Below are 16,472 nucleotides of genomic sequence, written 5' to 3'. Positions count from 1 at the left end.
AATGATGGGCAATTCTGGCATTACTGTTTTCATACGGCTTGATGACTGTAAGATGATATGATTTTCTACACCGTGACTGATTTGACGGAAGTTTGGTTGACGAGAATCATATGTTGACACCCAGGGTATTCTATCAGAAGGCATTTTGGGTTTGTAGTGTAGTAGATCCTGGCGGGGTGGTATACTGCCCTTTGTAATCTGTTCTTTGATGGTTTTTTGTCCTGTAGCCGCAGAGTTAAAGGTAGCTGGCGAATTCCGTTAATCTCACATCACACCCGGGTTTACTGCAAATGCGAATTCTAAGTGAACCTGAATAGACAATTGATCTAACTATATGAGGTGGATGGCAACTATTTGGTGGCAAATAACGATGGGAGCTGTTAGGTTTACTGTATAAATCAGTTTCCAGTCTATTCATAACTGTCCATGAGGTATAGTCTTACATCCAGGAATGGGATAGATGTTTTACTGATCTCTGCTGTGAATTTGATTTTGTCGTGGCGCATGTTGAGTTGATTGACAAGACAGTGAAGTTCTCCTTCCGAGGAAGTGGATAGAGCTGCCAAGTCATCGATAAAACGGTCTGTCACTTCAGGACAATTAGGTGTTGTAAAATAATACTTATGCATCCACCAACTTATATAAATATTTGTGCAGGATACGGCAAATGGGGTGCCCATTGCTGTACAAGATATCTGTCTGTAGTATTGGTTGTTAAACTCGAAATAGTTGCTAGTTAAAGGATGTTGTTTATATTGCTTGAATTCTCATCTGAACTGGTGTATAAGGCTTCTTTCAGGGCATAAATGCCCTCTTGAATGTCAATATTTGGGTAAAGTGCGATGACATCTAAAGCAAGAATATGGGTGTGGGGAAGAGGAACGTTGACATTAAGTTGATTGACATGTTGAAGAAATTGAGTAGTGTCTTTCACCAGTTCAGTGCAATATTTGTTACAGACTGTTGACAACTTCCAATCTAACCAGAGGGACGCTGCTCGTGTTGGAGCTCTGATTTGACTGCAGATGGGATGTCCTGGTGGTAGATCGTCCAAGGTCTTGATTTTATGGATTTTGCCCAAAATATAAAAGTATGCTCCCTTACGATTAGACCATTGCAGAATGGTTTCTTTTTCCTTCTGCGGTAAGTTAAGTATGGGATGCTACTAGATCTGTAAGTTTGTTGTGTACTTGTGTTGAATGCTCTGATGATACCTTTTCATAAATTTGTTTGTCTGAAAGTTGTCTTCAACATTCTGCTTCATAGTCATTAACATTCCATACTACTACTATGGCACCTCCTTTATCTGCACGGCAGATGACGATAGAATTGTTGTCCTTCAGCGATGTAAGGGCTCTGCATTGTGAGATGGTCAAATTATTAACAATGTCTAGGTTCGTTATTGTGTCTTATTGTCCAGTATATGTTCCTGTGATAGCATTTGAGAGCTCATCATTATGGTTTTGTGGTGGAGTCCAGTTTGTACGAATATAAAGTGATGAGGGTATAGTCAGTGGAGAAGAATCTGTATCAATGAAAAACTCCCTCCATCGTATTCTATTGACGTAAGTCTCTACATCTGTTAGCTGGCGGGCATGATTATAACGTGGTGGAATAGGGCAGAAAGAAAGCGGAAGCCGGAGAAGTGAATTTTCATTGGGAGATAAAGAACGATCGCTGAGGTTGACAATATTGTCATTAAAATGAGCCTGAGACTTGAAAATGCGTAATTTACGTTGGTGTCTATGATGACGTACTCTCCTTATATATACCGGTATATCAGTAAATTGCTGACAATCAAAATCAATTTTAGGGGCACCATGCCTTCAAGATTCGCAAGACACACTCACTTGCCGGCAATTTTATTGCTCATGTCTCGGAGTGCAATATGTTATTACCTGCCACTGAGATGCACAAGTAGTATACTTGTTGAAGTGTCATTTGTGGGCACACTGTAAGTGGTAATGCCTAGTTCAATGTAAATATAGATTTACTGTGTAAGAGTGCCATTTTTGTTGGCACCTGGCTATGGAGGATACCATGAGTGCCAAAATGCGAGCACTCAGTGGTTTACACTCGTTCTCATCTATCATCGAACGCCGAACTTCATGTGAATGTTGATACATCTCATGAATTCATCAGTGTGTTTCCTTTGAAACTTCATGAGTTGATAAGGAACTTCCTAGGAAGATTTCAGACGCCGCCGCGCCGCGCTGGCGACAAGTTTATGTAAACATTAGATACACTGTACGCAAACGACTGACCTGAACGTCATATTCCTAGCTACGTGAATCACACCTTTACATTGGCGATTCGTGTGAATGGTTCAAAAACGATGGGCGGTATGAAGCATAGTGATTCATAAAATTGAAGTTTTAGCCCGGTAAAATGTATGCGTGAATTTCACTTCATTACGACTACTAAAATGCGAATAACAGATCGCGGTTACAAAAATAGTTTTGGCGGCAAAGTTGAAGGTTGCTACATTGTACAACTGCCGTGCACAGTATAGTACACACTTCCACAGAAAAAATGCAACGTGGTTTTCCGACACCATTTCTGACGCGAAGACGCATCTTAGAGCTTCACTTGAAAGGCGTTTCTTATGGTGAAATTGCATCGACGACCGGAGTGTCTAAATCAACAGCGCACAGTATCTGCTGCAAATACGAGAGGACAGGCTCCCTTACAGCTCGTGATAGACCAGCGCGAGAACGTACCAAAGTTGTCGACAACGTTCTCCAACATATCGAGTTCTACAAAAGGCGGCAGCCAAGTATTTACTTGCGCGAAATCAGAAGGAAACTTCTTGATGATAACGTGTGTACGGCCGAAAACGTACCATCGCTGGCGACAATCCACCGAGCGATAACCGAATACCTGAACATGAGTCGAAAGAAAATATCAAGTCTTGCTGCCGAATCGATGACTCCATCTATCGAACAATATACACTGGATTTCATAGAAACTGTTTCTGATTACAATATAAATCAAATTCATTGGTTTGACGAGTCTTCGGTGATCAGAACTACAGGCAATCGTCGTTTTGGACACTCAGAAATCGGCACACCGGCAGTTGAAATACAACGCCATGCATCGAACGCTACGTACACGGTCAACCTCCTTGTCAGTGCTACGGGTGTCGATCATTCCGATGTGATCGTTGGACCATCAAACGGGTTGGAGTTATTGAACTTTTTCGACGAGGCTGTTCGAGTTACGGATAATTTTGGAAATCCGTGTTTGGCCGTCGGTGACTGTGTAATTATGGATAATTGCGGTTTCCACCACGCCCGATATGTTGAGCAAAATCTCCAACGACTATTGCAGGCAAGAGGGGTTCGACTGATTTACCAGCCACCATACAATCCCCAGTTCAACGCTTGCGAGCCGTGTTTCAACTATATAAAGAGCGAGCTGAGATCTAATCAAGATTTCGCCTACAGGTTCACTGAACTAGCGACCGCTAATGCCATAGCAAACATTACTCCCGGTGCTTGTCGTTTCTTTGCGAGAGAATGTGGTTACATTTGAAAATGGGACCGTCATCATTCATATCATAGTATCGTCACTACGAACGTACGTACATTTGTGCTGGGGTGAGGGTTGACGTTCAAAACGAACCTGCGCGATGTTGATTCTCAAAAGGAAAGTTCGAGTACAATTTTTTGCTTTCTTGAAATGTGAATCTTTCCTATTTGAACGTTTTTTTTCTGTCGGTATAAAGGACCTGCACAGTGCAGTGTAACATGGATGAACTTGTGTGTTGGCACGCGACCTTCGGCAGTTGCTTGGTAACCAGACATAATTTATTCATGAATTTTCTTTCAGCATGGCTAAAAATAGCAGCAGAACTACTCTCGATTGAGGTTTGTTAGATTGTGAACATGAGATTTGTGATGGTCGAGAAGTGTCATATTTTTTTATTTAATTTGATATTGTTTACCAGATACAAAGATCATGCAAGTGAACTTTGGAATAGGAAGCAATCCATGGTAGTATAGTTTTGTTGAATATGAACGGAATCACTGTGATATTCTTGAGTAGTTCAATTTTGAATGTAGTAAAATTTAGTAATTGTAATGAAATATCTGTCCTGAGTCTGTTTCTTTGCCAAAACTTTACTGAGTATACATGGGATCATCATCAAAATACGGATTGTTAGAAGGGGCAACCACAGTCCCTCCACAAGGGAGGACTGTGGGGCAACATACACATGCCATGTGTCATTCAAACAAAATGGTAATCTGTACCTTTATTCAATAAACAATTGGGCCAAACAAATGGCCAATATTTACCTAGTCTCGCTTCCAGACCTCGTCGCTTCGCCAGTGCAAAGTGCGCCGCTGGCGGTAGGACATGGCGAGTCGCGGAGCGACGAGCGCCGAGTCGCGAAGCGACGAGGGTCTGGTGACTACCACTGCATTCCACTGTGATGACGCATCAGGACAGGCGGAGCACCAAATTTAAATATGACCCCTGACCTACTTGAATATTCATTCCGAAAAACCAAGACAAATGCATGTGTTTTCAATATGCGATAGTCACCATCGTACTCTGTATTCATGTACTCAGTAGACATTGACCATGCTGAAAACTCCCGTGAAAACATACGGAGAGCATGTGAAGCGTGGCATTAAATCTCCACTTCGCGAACAAAATAGTTTCAGAGGGCCAAAACGTTTAGCATACGTAGCGAATCACGATTGTGTGAGAAGTGACTGTGGTGCATCCACTTGCATATTCGAAGAAGCTTCTGAGGTTCGTAATGCGGTGAGTATTTTTTCTGTTTTGTTTTTGACCCGATGATTTCTTCTTCATCCAGATTTGTTTTAGCACAAGCATTTCTTTCCCGTGCATTATGCATGATAATCTTGCTGGAACTACACGGTGCCTTTTCTCTGTCATGTCTCTTTGTGGGTAAAGAATTGTGTTGTGTCCGTCTTATGTATTTTTCACACCATTGCCTCACAGATAAACATCGCACAATAGGACGATAATAGGAAGTGCCGCACACATGTTGCAAACTCGAAATGTATTGTTGCCACTGGCGTCAATTTGTATTGCATATATTAGTATGCGAATCTTTCGTGACAGAAAGTACGTGTTTAATTTTACTTCAATAAAACACTGCCGATAAAAATAAAACGGCAAAAATATAAGCGAGGCTGGTTTCAGAGTATTTTACCGATAAAACTGAACGTGACCCTTAATGACCCTTGCGCCATTCCATTGGCAGTGACTGATAATGTATCAGGTGACACTTCGGGTAATATACGCGGTTCAACTGTACCCAAATGTGTAATTAGCCTGTTCGTTTTATTCATTTGATGTCTTGTTTGATGTTACACAGTTGAATGAAGATGGCGAGTTTCTCTTGTGATTGTGAAGTGGACAAGTTGAAAGCTGTCCTAGGGAAAACAAAGCCATCGGTGAAGAGTTTGGCTGATGCAGTGCTAGATTGCAGTCAACTATTCAGCAATATCAAGAGGCGGCTTGTGAAAAAATCAACGAAGAATGTGCCAGTTTGTGCGAAACATCACACAAGTCCGTGTTCAGAAAGAATGGGAAAGAAGACCTAGAGAACTTCTCTTTCAAGAGGGCATATGCTGAGCTTAATGTGAGAGCACAACACATTGACTGAATTTCTCAAAGCAACAATGCCAGCTCAAAAATTGGAGAAAATGGATCCATCATTTGCACTGCAGCTTCAGTACTTCTGAATGGCAGAAATAAACACATGGTAGCTATCCAGACAATCGTCGGTGGCATACTCAGACGTGCTCATGCAGGAAGAATGGTAAAGTATCAGAATTATTTTCCTTTTATAAAGTTGTACAATATTGGTTGTAACCTTAATTGTTAGTTAATATTGGTACTATTTGCCTATAACTTTTTCCTTCTAACTTACTATCAAACCATTGGTATTTCATTTCCTGCCCTCAAAAGAGTTGATATACATGTCATGTAATATCTCATTTTATTTTATTTTCTGTCTCCTGCAGGCATTTAGAAGACTAAATAAACTACACCTGTGTGTTGCTGATAAATCCATCCTTCATAAGCAGGAAGAGCTTGGTGCCTTCTTTGATCAGGATGTGATTTCCTGGAAAGAAACCATAGAATGCGAAGAGGTAGAGAAAAAGAAGCTTGAAAGAGAAATCGAGTCCCTTGATGATATACTGTCCTCAGACAGAAATAAACCAGCAGTTGCGATAAAAGACACTAGTCCACCTCTTCAAACAACAAACAGCATGCAAGTCATAGCTGAAACCACACACACTGATAATGCTGTCCTTGATGATGTTGTATTACATCAGCCAACAACTAATCTGCCAGCAAGTGCCAGTACCCTGCTTGCATTAAAAAGGAAACTTAATGCAAAAGACGCCTCACAAGAAGGCCGTAGTAAATTACCAATGTCTACCAAACCTAAAGAAGCCATCGAGATTACTCTTTCCAGTGATTCGCCAAGCCCAGAACAACACTTGAGAGATCAGAAGGAAGCCTCTATTCAAAAGTTGAAGAACGTCATCAACACACAAGCAGCTGGATTTCAAATAGTAGGTGACAATGTTGACATCCGGGAAAATGTTCGACACATGACTGTTGATAACCAGAACCGTGACTATCACATGTTCCAGTTGATGGCGGTCAAGAACAAGATAACACCAGATGTACGGTACATTTAGATCAGATGCAACGCTGTTCACCCTCACAGACCCCAATAACAGACATTCTGCCAACAGTCCAAGACAATTTGGCACTAAGAGATGAATTCATCATCTTGGTTGGCAGAGTACTGACACACAGGTTCAGTGCCTTTATAGAAATGGCTGATGTTTTTCCAGAACATATTCCCCATCAATATGAGGATGAAGCCAAGAAGCCATCACAGTTTGTAAGTAACAAGAAGTTAATAAGCTATTTTGAGTTGAAAACAAATGAAAATTTTACATTTGCACAAAAATGGTCCCCGTGATGTATATGAAAAAGAAAGCGTTTTATTTTCCAATTTAAAACTGAACTTGAAGTTATCACAAGTGATGCAATCTCAGTCATTGCGGTCCACAGTTTGTGTTCATATGTTATTGATTGTCCACTGTACTGTTTATCCAACAGTAAAACAACTACTGTACAGCATACAAGAAAGTTGTACAGTTTTAAATGTGATCGTCTTCATGTATTTTATGTTAGGATTGCATTTAATGTTGACACTGTAACTGTCAGGCTTGCAAGGAATTACTATTCATACACTACCAGGTAATTAATGATACATTGGTTTGTTAACTCTACAGGTAATGTTGGGCGTTCTACAGAACAATGAACAGTACACAGAGGAAATGATACAGATAGCTAAGTACGCACATCAATTTGTTCCAGGTAAGTCTGCTGGTTTCTCCCCATGCTATGACATGATACACACGAGTAAGATGATTCTCTGTCATTTTATGTCTGTTTTACAAGTTGTTTATCAAAAGCGTTATGAGTTTTAAACACAGAATTCCATTTAAACTATTGTAACTTTTTGTTCACAGATTATTTGCATGCTGCAAAGTAGTATTTTATTATTTTACCTCAGGGCCCTCGATGTCCAATGGAGATGGTGATAATGATGATATGCCGATGTAATGCATGATTACTTCTATAATTTAATTTTTGATGCGTACCAAAAATTATACATGTATTATAGTAGAATTCCAGAGTTAGCGCCATATCCTGGGTTTGACTTGACTAGTGACAACTGATGATTGAATTAATTTCAGTGAGCAGAACATTACAAACAATGTTTCAAGGGGACTAGAATAATTGAAATAGTGTCCAAAATGAGTGACTTTGTCCCTTCAAGGGATGAATAAAGTTTAATTGAATTAAATGGAATATTGTCTCATTTTATCAGTTAACTCTGAACTCAGTTATCATCATTTTCAGACCATGGCACACTGTTACAAAAAACTACCGTTCTTGTCAAATATTTTATGTTTTAACTTCATTTTCTTTCAATTTTAGTGAAAGACCAAGACCCTTTATGTAAAGTTCCATTCACTGATGACCAACTCACAACAGAGAGATTGCGTGAAGCAGTGGAATCAGTATGTGATAGGAGAACTGCATCACAGCGTCTTGAAGGGCTCTACCCCAAATTAGCTGACTGGCATGCTCTTGTTGCATTCTATCAGGTTGGTTTTATTTTTGTCACACTATTTGTAAAATTCTAATACACTCATGGTGGCTTGAATTGTTCATCTGTCCTTACCTATTATGTATGTACATCTTGAGAATCATAATTTTGTGTGAATCACTGTCCTGTTAAGATAGTGGTGCTAATGAATGAGTTAAGAAACTTGGTTATTTTACCCTTAAAATTTTAAATTTAAAAATGTAGACAGAGTTTCCATAATTGACAGTTTAAATTTGTGAAATACTTGGTGCATGAGTACCTGATTGTCACATTAGGCTTTAGTTGTTATTGTACCGAGAAGGCAATCATTGCAAAGCTATAACACTGAATAAACAGTGATGTATTTCCACTTTTCCATGCTCATATTATGTTCAACTTTGGCAGCTTGCGGATATATTGTATTATTACAATTAAATTTTTTGTGTGTTTTCAACATTTGGGTCATCTGGCACAAGCTTTACTCAAACTCAGCAAAGGATACCGGATCAATGCACCAAATCAGAAATGCCATCAACCGGAGAAACATTACACAAGATCCTAGCGACAATGTGAATGCCACGAAAGATTACCTTGATGTATATACAGTTCTAAGCACACATCATCAGTGCTTTATATGCATTTTCTGGACATTGATTCAGTTAATTGTAAGCCAAATACAAATGTAAACCTTGATGAATTGGCGCTTGCCACTGATAAGTCAAAATCTTGTATGATGCATTAAGCAAGTTTGTAGACAGGTACATCATGGATCAGGTCACCGTAGAATCTAGTGGAGAAAGTGAAAATACAGAAACAACGTTATGCTGTCAATACTGTGGTAAGGTGTACAAAAGAGCAGCATATCTGGCAAAACACGAGAAGAAAAACATGGCCATGTTGTAGAAAGTCAGCCAGCTGACGCCTCTGCCAGTAGTGATAGTCAGGATTACATTTTTAATTATGCTGTACAAGCCTAAGCTTGGGATTGCTGGCACGCAATTTCCAAGATGCTGTGAAAGAAGGTGATGGAGGCAGAGTAGTCAGGTTGTACAAATTTCTAATGCTTCATTATAAGGCAGATGGTAGACATAAGTATGCTCTAGAGTCACTTCACCTCCTTGTTCAGATAGCATCGCTTTTACCAGCAAGAGAGGCCCACCTTCTGAAATGGGAGAGGTTTGTCAATGTTAAAGGGGGTAGAGGTAATAACATCTTACTAGATTTACATCTGGAACACCAGAATAAATATTTCAAGGAAGAAGTTAAAAGTTTCGGTGGGAAACTTTCTGAGCGTGCCGTAAACAGGGCAAGTAGAGCTGTTCAGTCAACAGAGAAGATTCTTAAGAATTTTGACATGCAAACAGAGGTGAGAAGGCCAGGTGGGAAACACACTGTAGCATCTTCAGAGAGAGACCTTAATGTGATTGTAGAGCATCTACATAATAGTGGTGAAGTATTCAAGTTCAAACCTGGTCGTTCGCATAGTGCATTTCCCCACTTTGAAAGGAATCCATTCAGTGGACAGTGTGTAATAAAAGTGCGCAAATGGATTTCTAAACATTTGAAAAAATTTGAATAAATACACATACTGTTTTAGCTATGATGTAACCACAAAATATGCAATGAGAACTGTATCTATTGACAGTAGTGCAGTTCCCCAAGATGATTGTTTCATGATATTACAGTTGGAAAACGCTTGTCAGGTTTTGAAAGGAATTGTATGTTTTCCGTAATGTGTAATTCACAGAGAGGTTGTGATATTGTAGATATGTAAATAAATTTTTTGTTTATATCGTAATCAATCACAGATCACAAGTGAAGTACATGTACAATGTGGACATGGAATGTTTCTGACAGTGTGAATGAACTAATACCTTGAGACAAGATGTCTAGGTTCCTAGGGGGTTACCCAAGACAGATAAGTACAAATTGTGGCAAAATTTGCACACTTGTTCAACCTCCTATTTAATAATTTTGTACACATTTTCAAAAACAGTTGCCTCGTGTCAATATAATGGTGAACCTTTATTGGTTGCTAGGTTTCTTGTCCCAAGTTAGGGAGTGCTCAGTTATAATGGTGAGGAGGGGGGGGGGGTGCACCTCAAATTTGGAAATTGCAGGTGGGGGTCATGCATATTTCAAACTGCACACATGGGGTCACTTGATTTCCATATTTTCACCTCCTGGTAAAAAACACTGATAGGTTCATATAGCAAATCTAAAGGGAATTTGAATGCATTGTTTGTAAGGGAGGGCATTTGAAAATACAATAACATTTTGGATGTTATCACCGCCTCTCCAGAAGTGAATGCAGCTTTACTCAAGCAGTAGGAAGGGGATGGGGAGTCTTGAATTTTTTGTCATCTTTAAAAGGGGTAATTATTTTTGTTTTTGGTATAGAGGGTAGGGGGTTGACTTATTTTGACTTATGATCAGTAAATTTGGCAGGCCCCTGCCAGCCATAATAACTGAATAGTCCCTTTTACTGGAATTCTACCAATGAAATGATATAGCCTTTACTATGTCACAGCAGTATTCATCTATGAAAGAATAGGCAAGAAAACAACTCTGAGCATATGTATCCTCAGGGAGCTATGTTAATGATCTACTAGTCTTGCTTCCAGACCTCATGCAACCACTACATAAATTAACCAATAAAATACACAGAGGGTCATTCAAAACAATTAAAGACACCGAGGACCATTTAAAAGTCAGTCAATAATATATTTACAATGTATAATAAAATATTTACATTTTGAGTGGCATGTTGTCAAGCTGTGTGAAATTTCTAACTACCAGTACAGTCATCCTCACTATCTGATTCTGCTAACAAATGAACTTTCCTCCTGTAGCATTCATCATCACTATCTGAATTACTACAATAACTGCTGCTGCTGTTATCAGAGTCCACATATTCACTATCTGAGTCAGATGAGTCACTGTTAGTTGAAAGCACCTCAACCTCTCGTACACTTTGCAAGGAATTCCATATTTCCCTACTATCATGAATGCCAAATTTGTCTCTTACAGTATGTAACTGTCTAGCTCTGTTGAACATGAAACCACCAAATTTATCATTTGAAGTGATAGGCCACTGCTGAAATCAGGGCCACAGTACAGTGGACAGAAATTACCATCACTCTCTTTTGTCATACTCAATCGGGTCGTTCTTAGCTGTAGAAGTTGTGAGCGAAGCTTTGTTTTCTGATTTGATGACAAGGGTGACATCTTTCTGTGAGCAACATCAGTTTTTGCCTTCCTCTTTTTATCATAGACCTCTCGAACTTTCTGTTCTGCAAGAGACATTGCCTGATTACATTGGCCACACTCACACCTCTCTGAGCATTTATCACAGCACAAATGTAATGAGTTATTGTAAGGTTGTGTTTCTCCTGGAAAATGAGACAGAAGGGTTTCTCTTCTACATTTAACCTTGTCATTACTAATATATGCCTTCATTTGTTTGTCTACTTTTTTTGACAGAGAGTGTTTATACACCATTAGAAGTGCATGAGATTGTTTTCCATCTCTACCTGCTCTTCCACTTTCTTGAAAATAGTTATCAATGCAATCTGAAGGACCATAGTGAATGACAGTGTATAAACTTTTGACATCTATGCCCATACCAAATGCTATGCTTGCAAAGACAACACGAATGCAGCCATCATCCTTGCTAAATGAATCTAAAACAGATTGTTTCACAACCTCTGGTGTTTGTGAATGAAACATAGCAAACATACGATTTCTGTCATCATCTATTTCTTGGCCTCTCGACTTATCATAACCTTTGTCACCTAATTCCCTTCTGAAATACATGAATAAAGATCTACAGTATTTGATTGATCTGCAAAATACAATAACTCTATCAGTGTTAGCACCTTTTACTGAAAGTTGGTCTACCAACCACTGAAAATTCTGCTCAATGTCATTGTCCACATGTAATACACTGTATCTAATGTTACTTCTCTCTGGTGATTGTATGATCATGGTACAGTTTGTCATGCCAAGTTCTTTTATCACAACTTCTTGAACAGAAGAGGTAGCTGTAGCTGTCATGGCAACAAAGGGAACCCCTCTGGGCAGCAAAGACCTCAACTCAGATAGTCTCCCATACCACACTCTAAATGCTTTCTTCCGTGCAGAATCTGTCATGCCCCTGAAAATAAAATGAAAGATTTTATTGTGTTAGGAACATGGACTCAAATGTCCCAGGCAAATTCATTCACAATGGTTGATTTTTCAAGTTTAATGTCAGTTAATATACAAAAAATATGTACAGTACATCAGTACATATGTATTGCAATGTTAACGTTATAAGCACTACCAAAAATTCTGTTATTCCATGTTACTTTCAGCTCAAAAAATGTTTAGGCACTATCATACCTGGTCAAAACAGGTTATATCTGATGAAAATAACACACTGGATGAAACATCAAAATAACATGAACAAGGCATTTAAACTTGAAACACATCCAAACCATGCCTACTTTGTAAAAAGTTTTCTAAAACATGCAAAATTTGAGGCATTCTAAAGAAAGCTAAACACTTCAAAATCTGAGCATGGAGATCCCGTATAACATAGGAGAGCCAGTGTTCAGAGTATTCAATTTCTGAACTGAAAAACCAAAAATATTGTATTAACCTGTCAAACCAACAAGACAGCAACAATATGATACTATTCTATTTAAAACCCAGTGACATCAAAATCAGAACAAGTGTGTGAAACTTCAGAGACTCTGTACAATGACAATGCATTTTCCACAAGTCATGGAAGAGTTTTAAATTTCAAAACATCAGGTCTTGTATATTTTTTGCATATATTTCAAGATGGAGTTCTGAAAATCACAAAATTCAAACGAGATCAGTAAAGTTGAAAAAAGTTAGTCTTGATTTTCAGATTTAAAACGGTTACTAGTTGAATCTCATAGTACGTACCATTGAATATTTTAGGTTTCATTCAAAGTCCTGTTTTTCTCAAGGCAATCTAATATCCTTTGTTCTTGAACAAAAAAAATTGAAGTTCAAACATACTTGGCATACATACGGAGCGAAACTTTCAAAAATCATCGAACTGCAAATTCCACTGTAAAATTGCAGGTCAAAAGGTGAAACATTCTAGCACAAACAAAATGTCACAAAGTAAACCAAAACTTCAATAAAGCAATATCAACTCAAAATGCTTGTTTCAATTTAAAATGAATAAAACAATATTGCAGACCTCTTTTTTCACTTTTTCTATACAAATAGGTAAAAACGAAAACAAACTGGTTTAGTTGCCTTCGTGTTTTGAAGGTAGGGAAGGGCATAGAGTCCTGAAGTGTCTACGATTGTAAAAAGGTTTTCTGACTACAAAATATGTAGAGTCTTCCTTACAATTTTCCAGCTCTCTGTGCAATATCAGCTAGATCAAACAATGTCATTGGTTTATATTGTCCAGCCTGATTATTCTGCATTGCACTGTCTGTATTTGTGTCAGCTGGGGGTGTAACAGTCAAAGTAGTTTCTGGCTGATTTGGCACGGCCAAAGAGGAGGGACAACCACTGTTTGCTGTTGATACACTATCTGTAGAGATCCTGGCAATAGCTGGCTCCTGAGGTAAGTATGTGGCAGATGGTACTGCAGGTACACTTGTGTGTTGATGATCAAGTGTTGCTGCAGAGGAAGATTGAGTACTACAGTTATTTGATGATCTAGCGATATCAGGTATTCTACCCGGTTCACTTGGTAAGTTTATGGAAGTTTGTAATCCAGTGACCTGACTTTCCCTCATAACACCGGAGGGGGGAATACCTGTTGCTAGGGATGTATTACCGGTATACTTCCCAGCTGGTTCGCTTCTTGAGTATATCATGCTGTGAGATGCAACTGTAGTTACAGGGGACTCAGTCATCATACCACCAGGATAAACAGGAATATTGGTTGCCCTTTGCAGATCAGAGACGCAAGCTTGATGCTGTGGTGAAAAGGTACTAGTAGTAGTAGTAGTAGGTTGCCAAACAGGCAGCAAAGATTGTTGTTGATCCTGTACACTGCTGTAAGATGGACACAAAACACTACTAGCTGGTCCATGAGAAATTCTGACTGGTTCACACTGTTTGTAAGCAGCAGCAGATGCAACATTTATATTAGACTCCTGGTTATCCCTCACAACAGTAGCAGGGGGAGGAAAACCAGTTTCATGAGGTACATTGGAAATCCTGGCTAGGTCATGTGGCTGGTACATGGCAGAATCTTGACTTGACATGGCTGTTGTTGTGTGGGTCGCTGTTGATGCAAGTTTAGATATCCTGGTCCCTTCTTGGGTCATACTTGTATAACCAGCTGCAGGGTTAAGCATTGGTGCCCATGGATAGGGATATGGCATATATGGAAACCATGGATTTGGAGGAAAGGGTGGGAGGGCACATGGCTGAGTGAAACTGCCTTGAACAGCAGAGACTGACCTGATAGCTACATCAGATTTATTCATCTTTCTTGGAGAAATGCTAGATGATTTCTGGATAATGTTGGAATCTTCATCATCCAGATTTACACAAAGATCACCTACATTTTTTCTCGCTCTTTCCAATATTTTGGGGAATTCCACAGCATCATTGATGTTTGACGATGGTAGCTTTCCATCTAAACCAACTTTCAACAAACGGATATCTCTTAGTAATTTTGCTCGTCCTTGAGGTCCAGCATACTTCTCTGGATACAATTTTTGAAGTCTTGGTCGAAGCGCAGCAGCAAACTGTGTTTGATTTTTTTTCCATGAACATTTTCACACTACTTAATTCTGCTTCATACTCTTTTATTTTATCTTTTACTGCTTTCAGTTCTTTCTCTTTCTGCAAAAAGAAAATAAAAAAATATTCAGTTCCACAAAATTATGTGAATGAAATACTTCGATTTGACTGGGATTTTTATTTCATAAAAAAACACAAATGTATTGTACTAGCAATGAAATTTTAAACTGAAAAAACTGGGTAATTACTGTAGACATTTTTGAAACCGCATTTTTTGAACAGTTTTGCCCAGATATAACATGTTTGGCGCATAGGACAAGGAATTGCATTCGATGGAGCAAATTAAAAAAAATAATATCAAAGTAACGGATTTTGTCCTTTTCAGATTTCGTGCTTTTGTTGTGTTCAGAAATTTGTTTTACAACTACAAGTATTCTCGACCGTGGGCTAGAGGGGGTCTACGTGCACCCCCCCACAGGATAACAAACCTGTATTTTTCAGAACCCTTGGGATCCCTAGAATACGAAATGGAATTTTAACAGGAAAAATATAGGGACGCAATAGCTGTTATGGTCATGTTTTGAAGGGTACCGCAAAATCACGATTTTCCAAGCCAAATGCATTTTCGTCAAATCTGTCTTCTTGTAAGTCATGTGCTGAGCTCATTTTTTAACATAACCTCACTTGTTTGGTATCATTAGAAAGGTAATTTATTCCTCTTTAAGATGACATATTGCACTATGCAATATCTTCTACAGTTTTTGTCAATATAACCAAAACTTACCCCTTACCCCAAAATTTAACATTGCAAATTACAGTAAAACTCAAATTCTACCAATTTTTTAGCTGGGCATAATAAATATGCATTGCTTTGTCTGAAATCTATTTTATTGATACAGGGACATGTCAGAAATATGAAATAGACTTTTAACAGAAAAAATATTGGGAATCTACAGCTTTAACAGTCATATTTTGAAGGGTACCGCAAAATAACAGTGTTGCAGATTTGCATGCATTTTTGTTAAAACTGTCTTCCTATAAGTTATTTGCTGAGCTTGTTTTTGGATATACCTGGCTTGTTAGGTATCATTAGAAAGATAATTTACTAATCTTTGAAATGACATATTGTAACATGCAATATCGTGTGTAGTTTTCATGATATATAACCAAAACTTACCCCATACCCCAAACTTTACATTGGAAATTTCAGTCATAGCTAAAACCAAATTCTACCATTTTTTAGCTTGCCACAAAAAATCTGGCTGTTTTTGCTATGAAATCTATTTTATTTGGTATAGAGACATGTCAGAAATATGAAATAGACTTTTAACAGAAAAAATATTAGGACTCTACAGCTGTTGCGGTCATATTTTGAAGGGTGCCGCAAAATCACAGTGTTGCAGATTTGCATGCATTTTTGTTAAATTTGTCGTCTTATAAGTTATCTGCTGAGCTAGTTGTTGAATATAACCTGGCTTGTTAGGTATCATTAGAAAGATAATTTACTAATCTTTGAAATGACATATTGTAACATGCAATATCGTGTGTAGTTTTCATGATATATAACCAAAACTTACCCCAT

At 38.5% G+C, this 16,472-nt stretch overlaps 2 protein-coding genes across 2 annotated transcripts; both read left to right on the top strand.

The window, feature by feature from the left end:
- Positions 1–2,532: 2,532 nt before the first annotated feature.
- LOC139139879 (paired box protein Pax-1-like) lies at positions 2,533–3,534 on the top strand. Its single transcript, XM_070708829.1, has one exon. The coding sequence runs from the start codon at positions 2,533–2,535 to the stop codon at positions 3,532–3,534; it is 1,002 nt and encodes a 333-aa protein (XP_070564930.1).
- Positions 3,535–5,689: 2,155 nt separating this feature from the next.
- On the top strand, positions 5,690–6,890 carry LOC139139577 (uncharacterized). The gene is made up of 2 exons (XM_070708473.1): positions 5,690–5,800; positions 6,006–6,890. Exons 1-2 carry the CDS (start codon positions 5,741–5,743, stop codon positions 6,690–6,692), a joined length of 747 nt encoding a protein of 248 aa, XP_070564574.1. The 5' UTR covers positions 5,690–5,740; the 3' UTR covers positions 6,693–6,890.
- Positions 6,891–16,472: the final 9,582 nt, after the last annotated feature.

This window comes from Ptychodera flava, chromosome 9 (assembly GCF_041260155.1).
Source record: "Ptychodera flava strain L36383 chromosome 9, AS_Pfla_20210202, whole genome shotgun sequence".
In the NCBI taxonomy this organism is placed as follows: Eukaryota; Metazoa; Hemichordata; class Enteropneusta; family Ptychoderidae; genus Ptychodera; species Ptychodera flava.
This window is presented reverse-complemented; position numbering and strand designations above follow the sequence as displayed.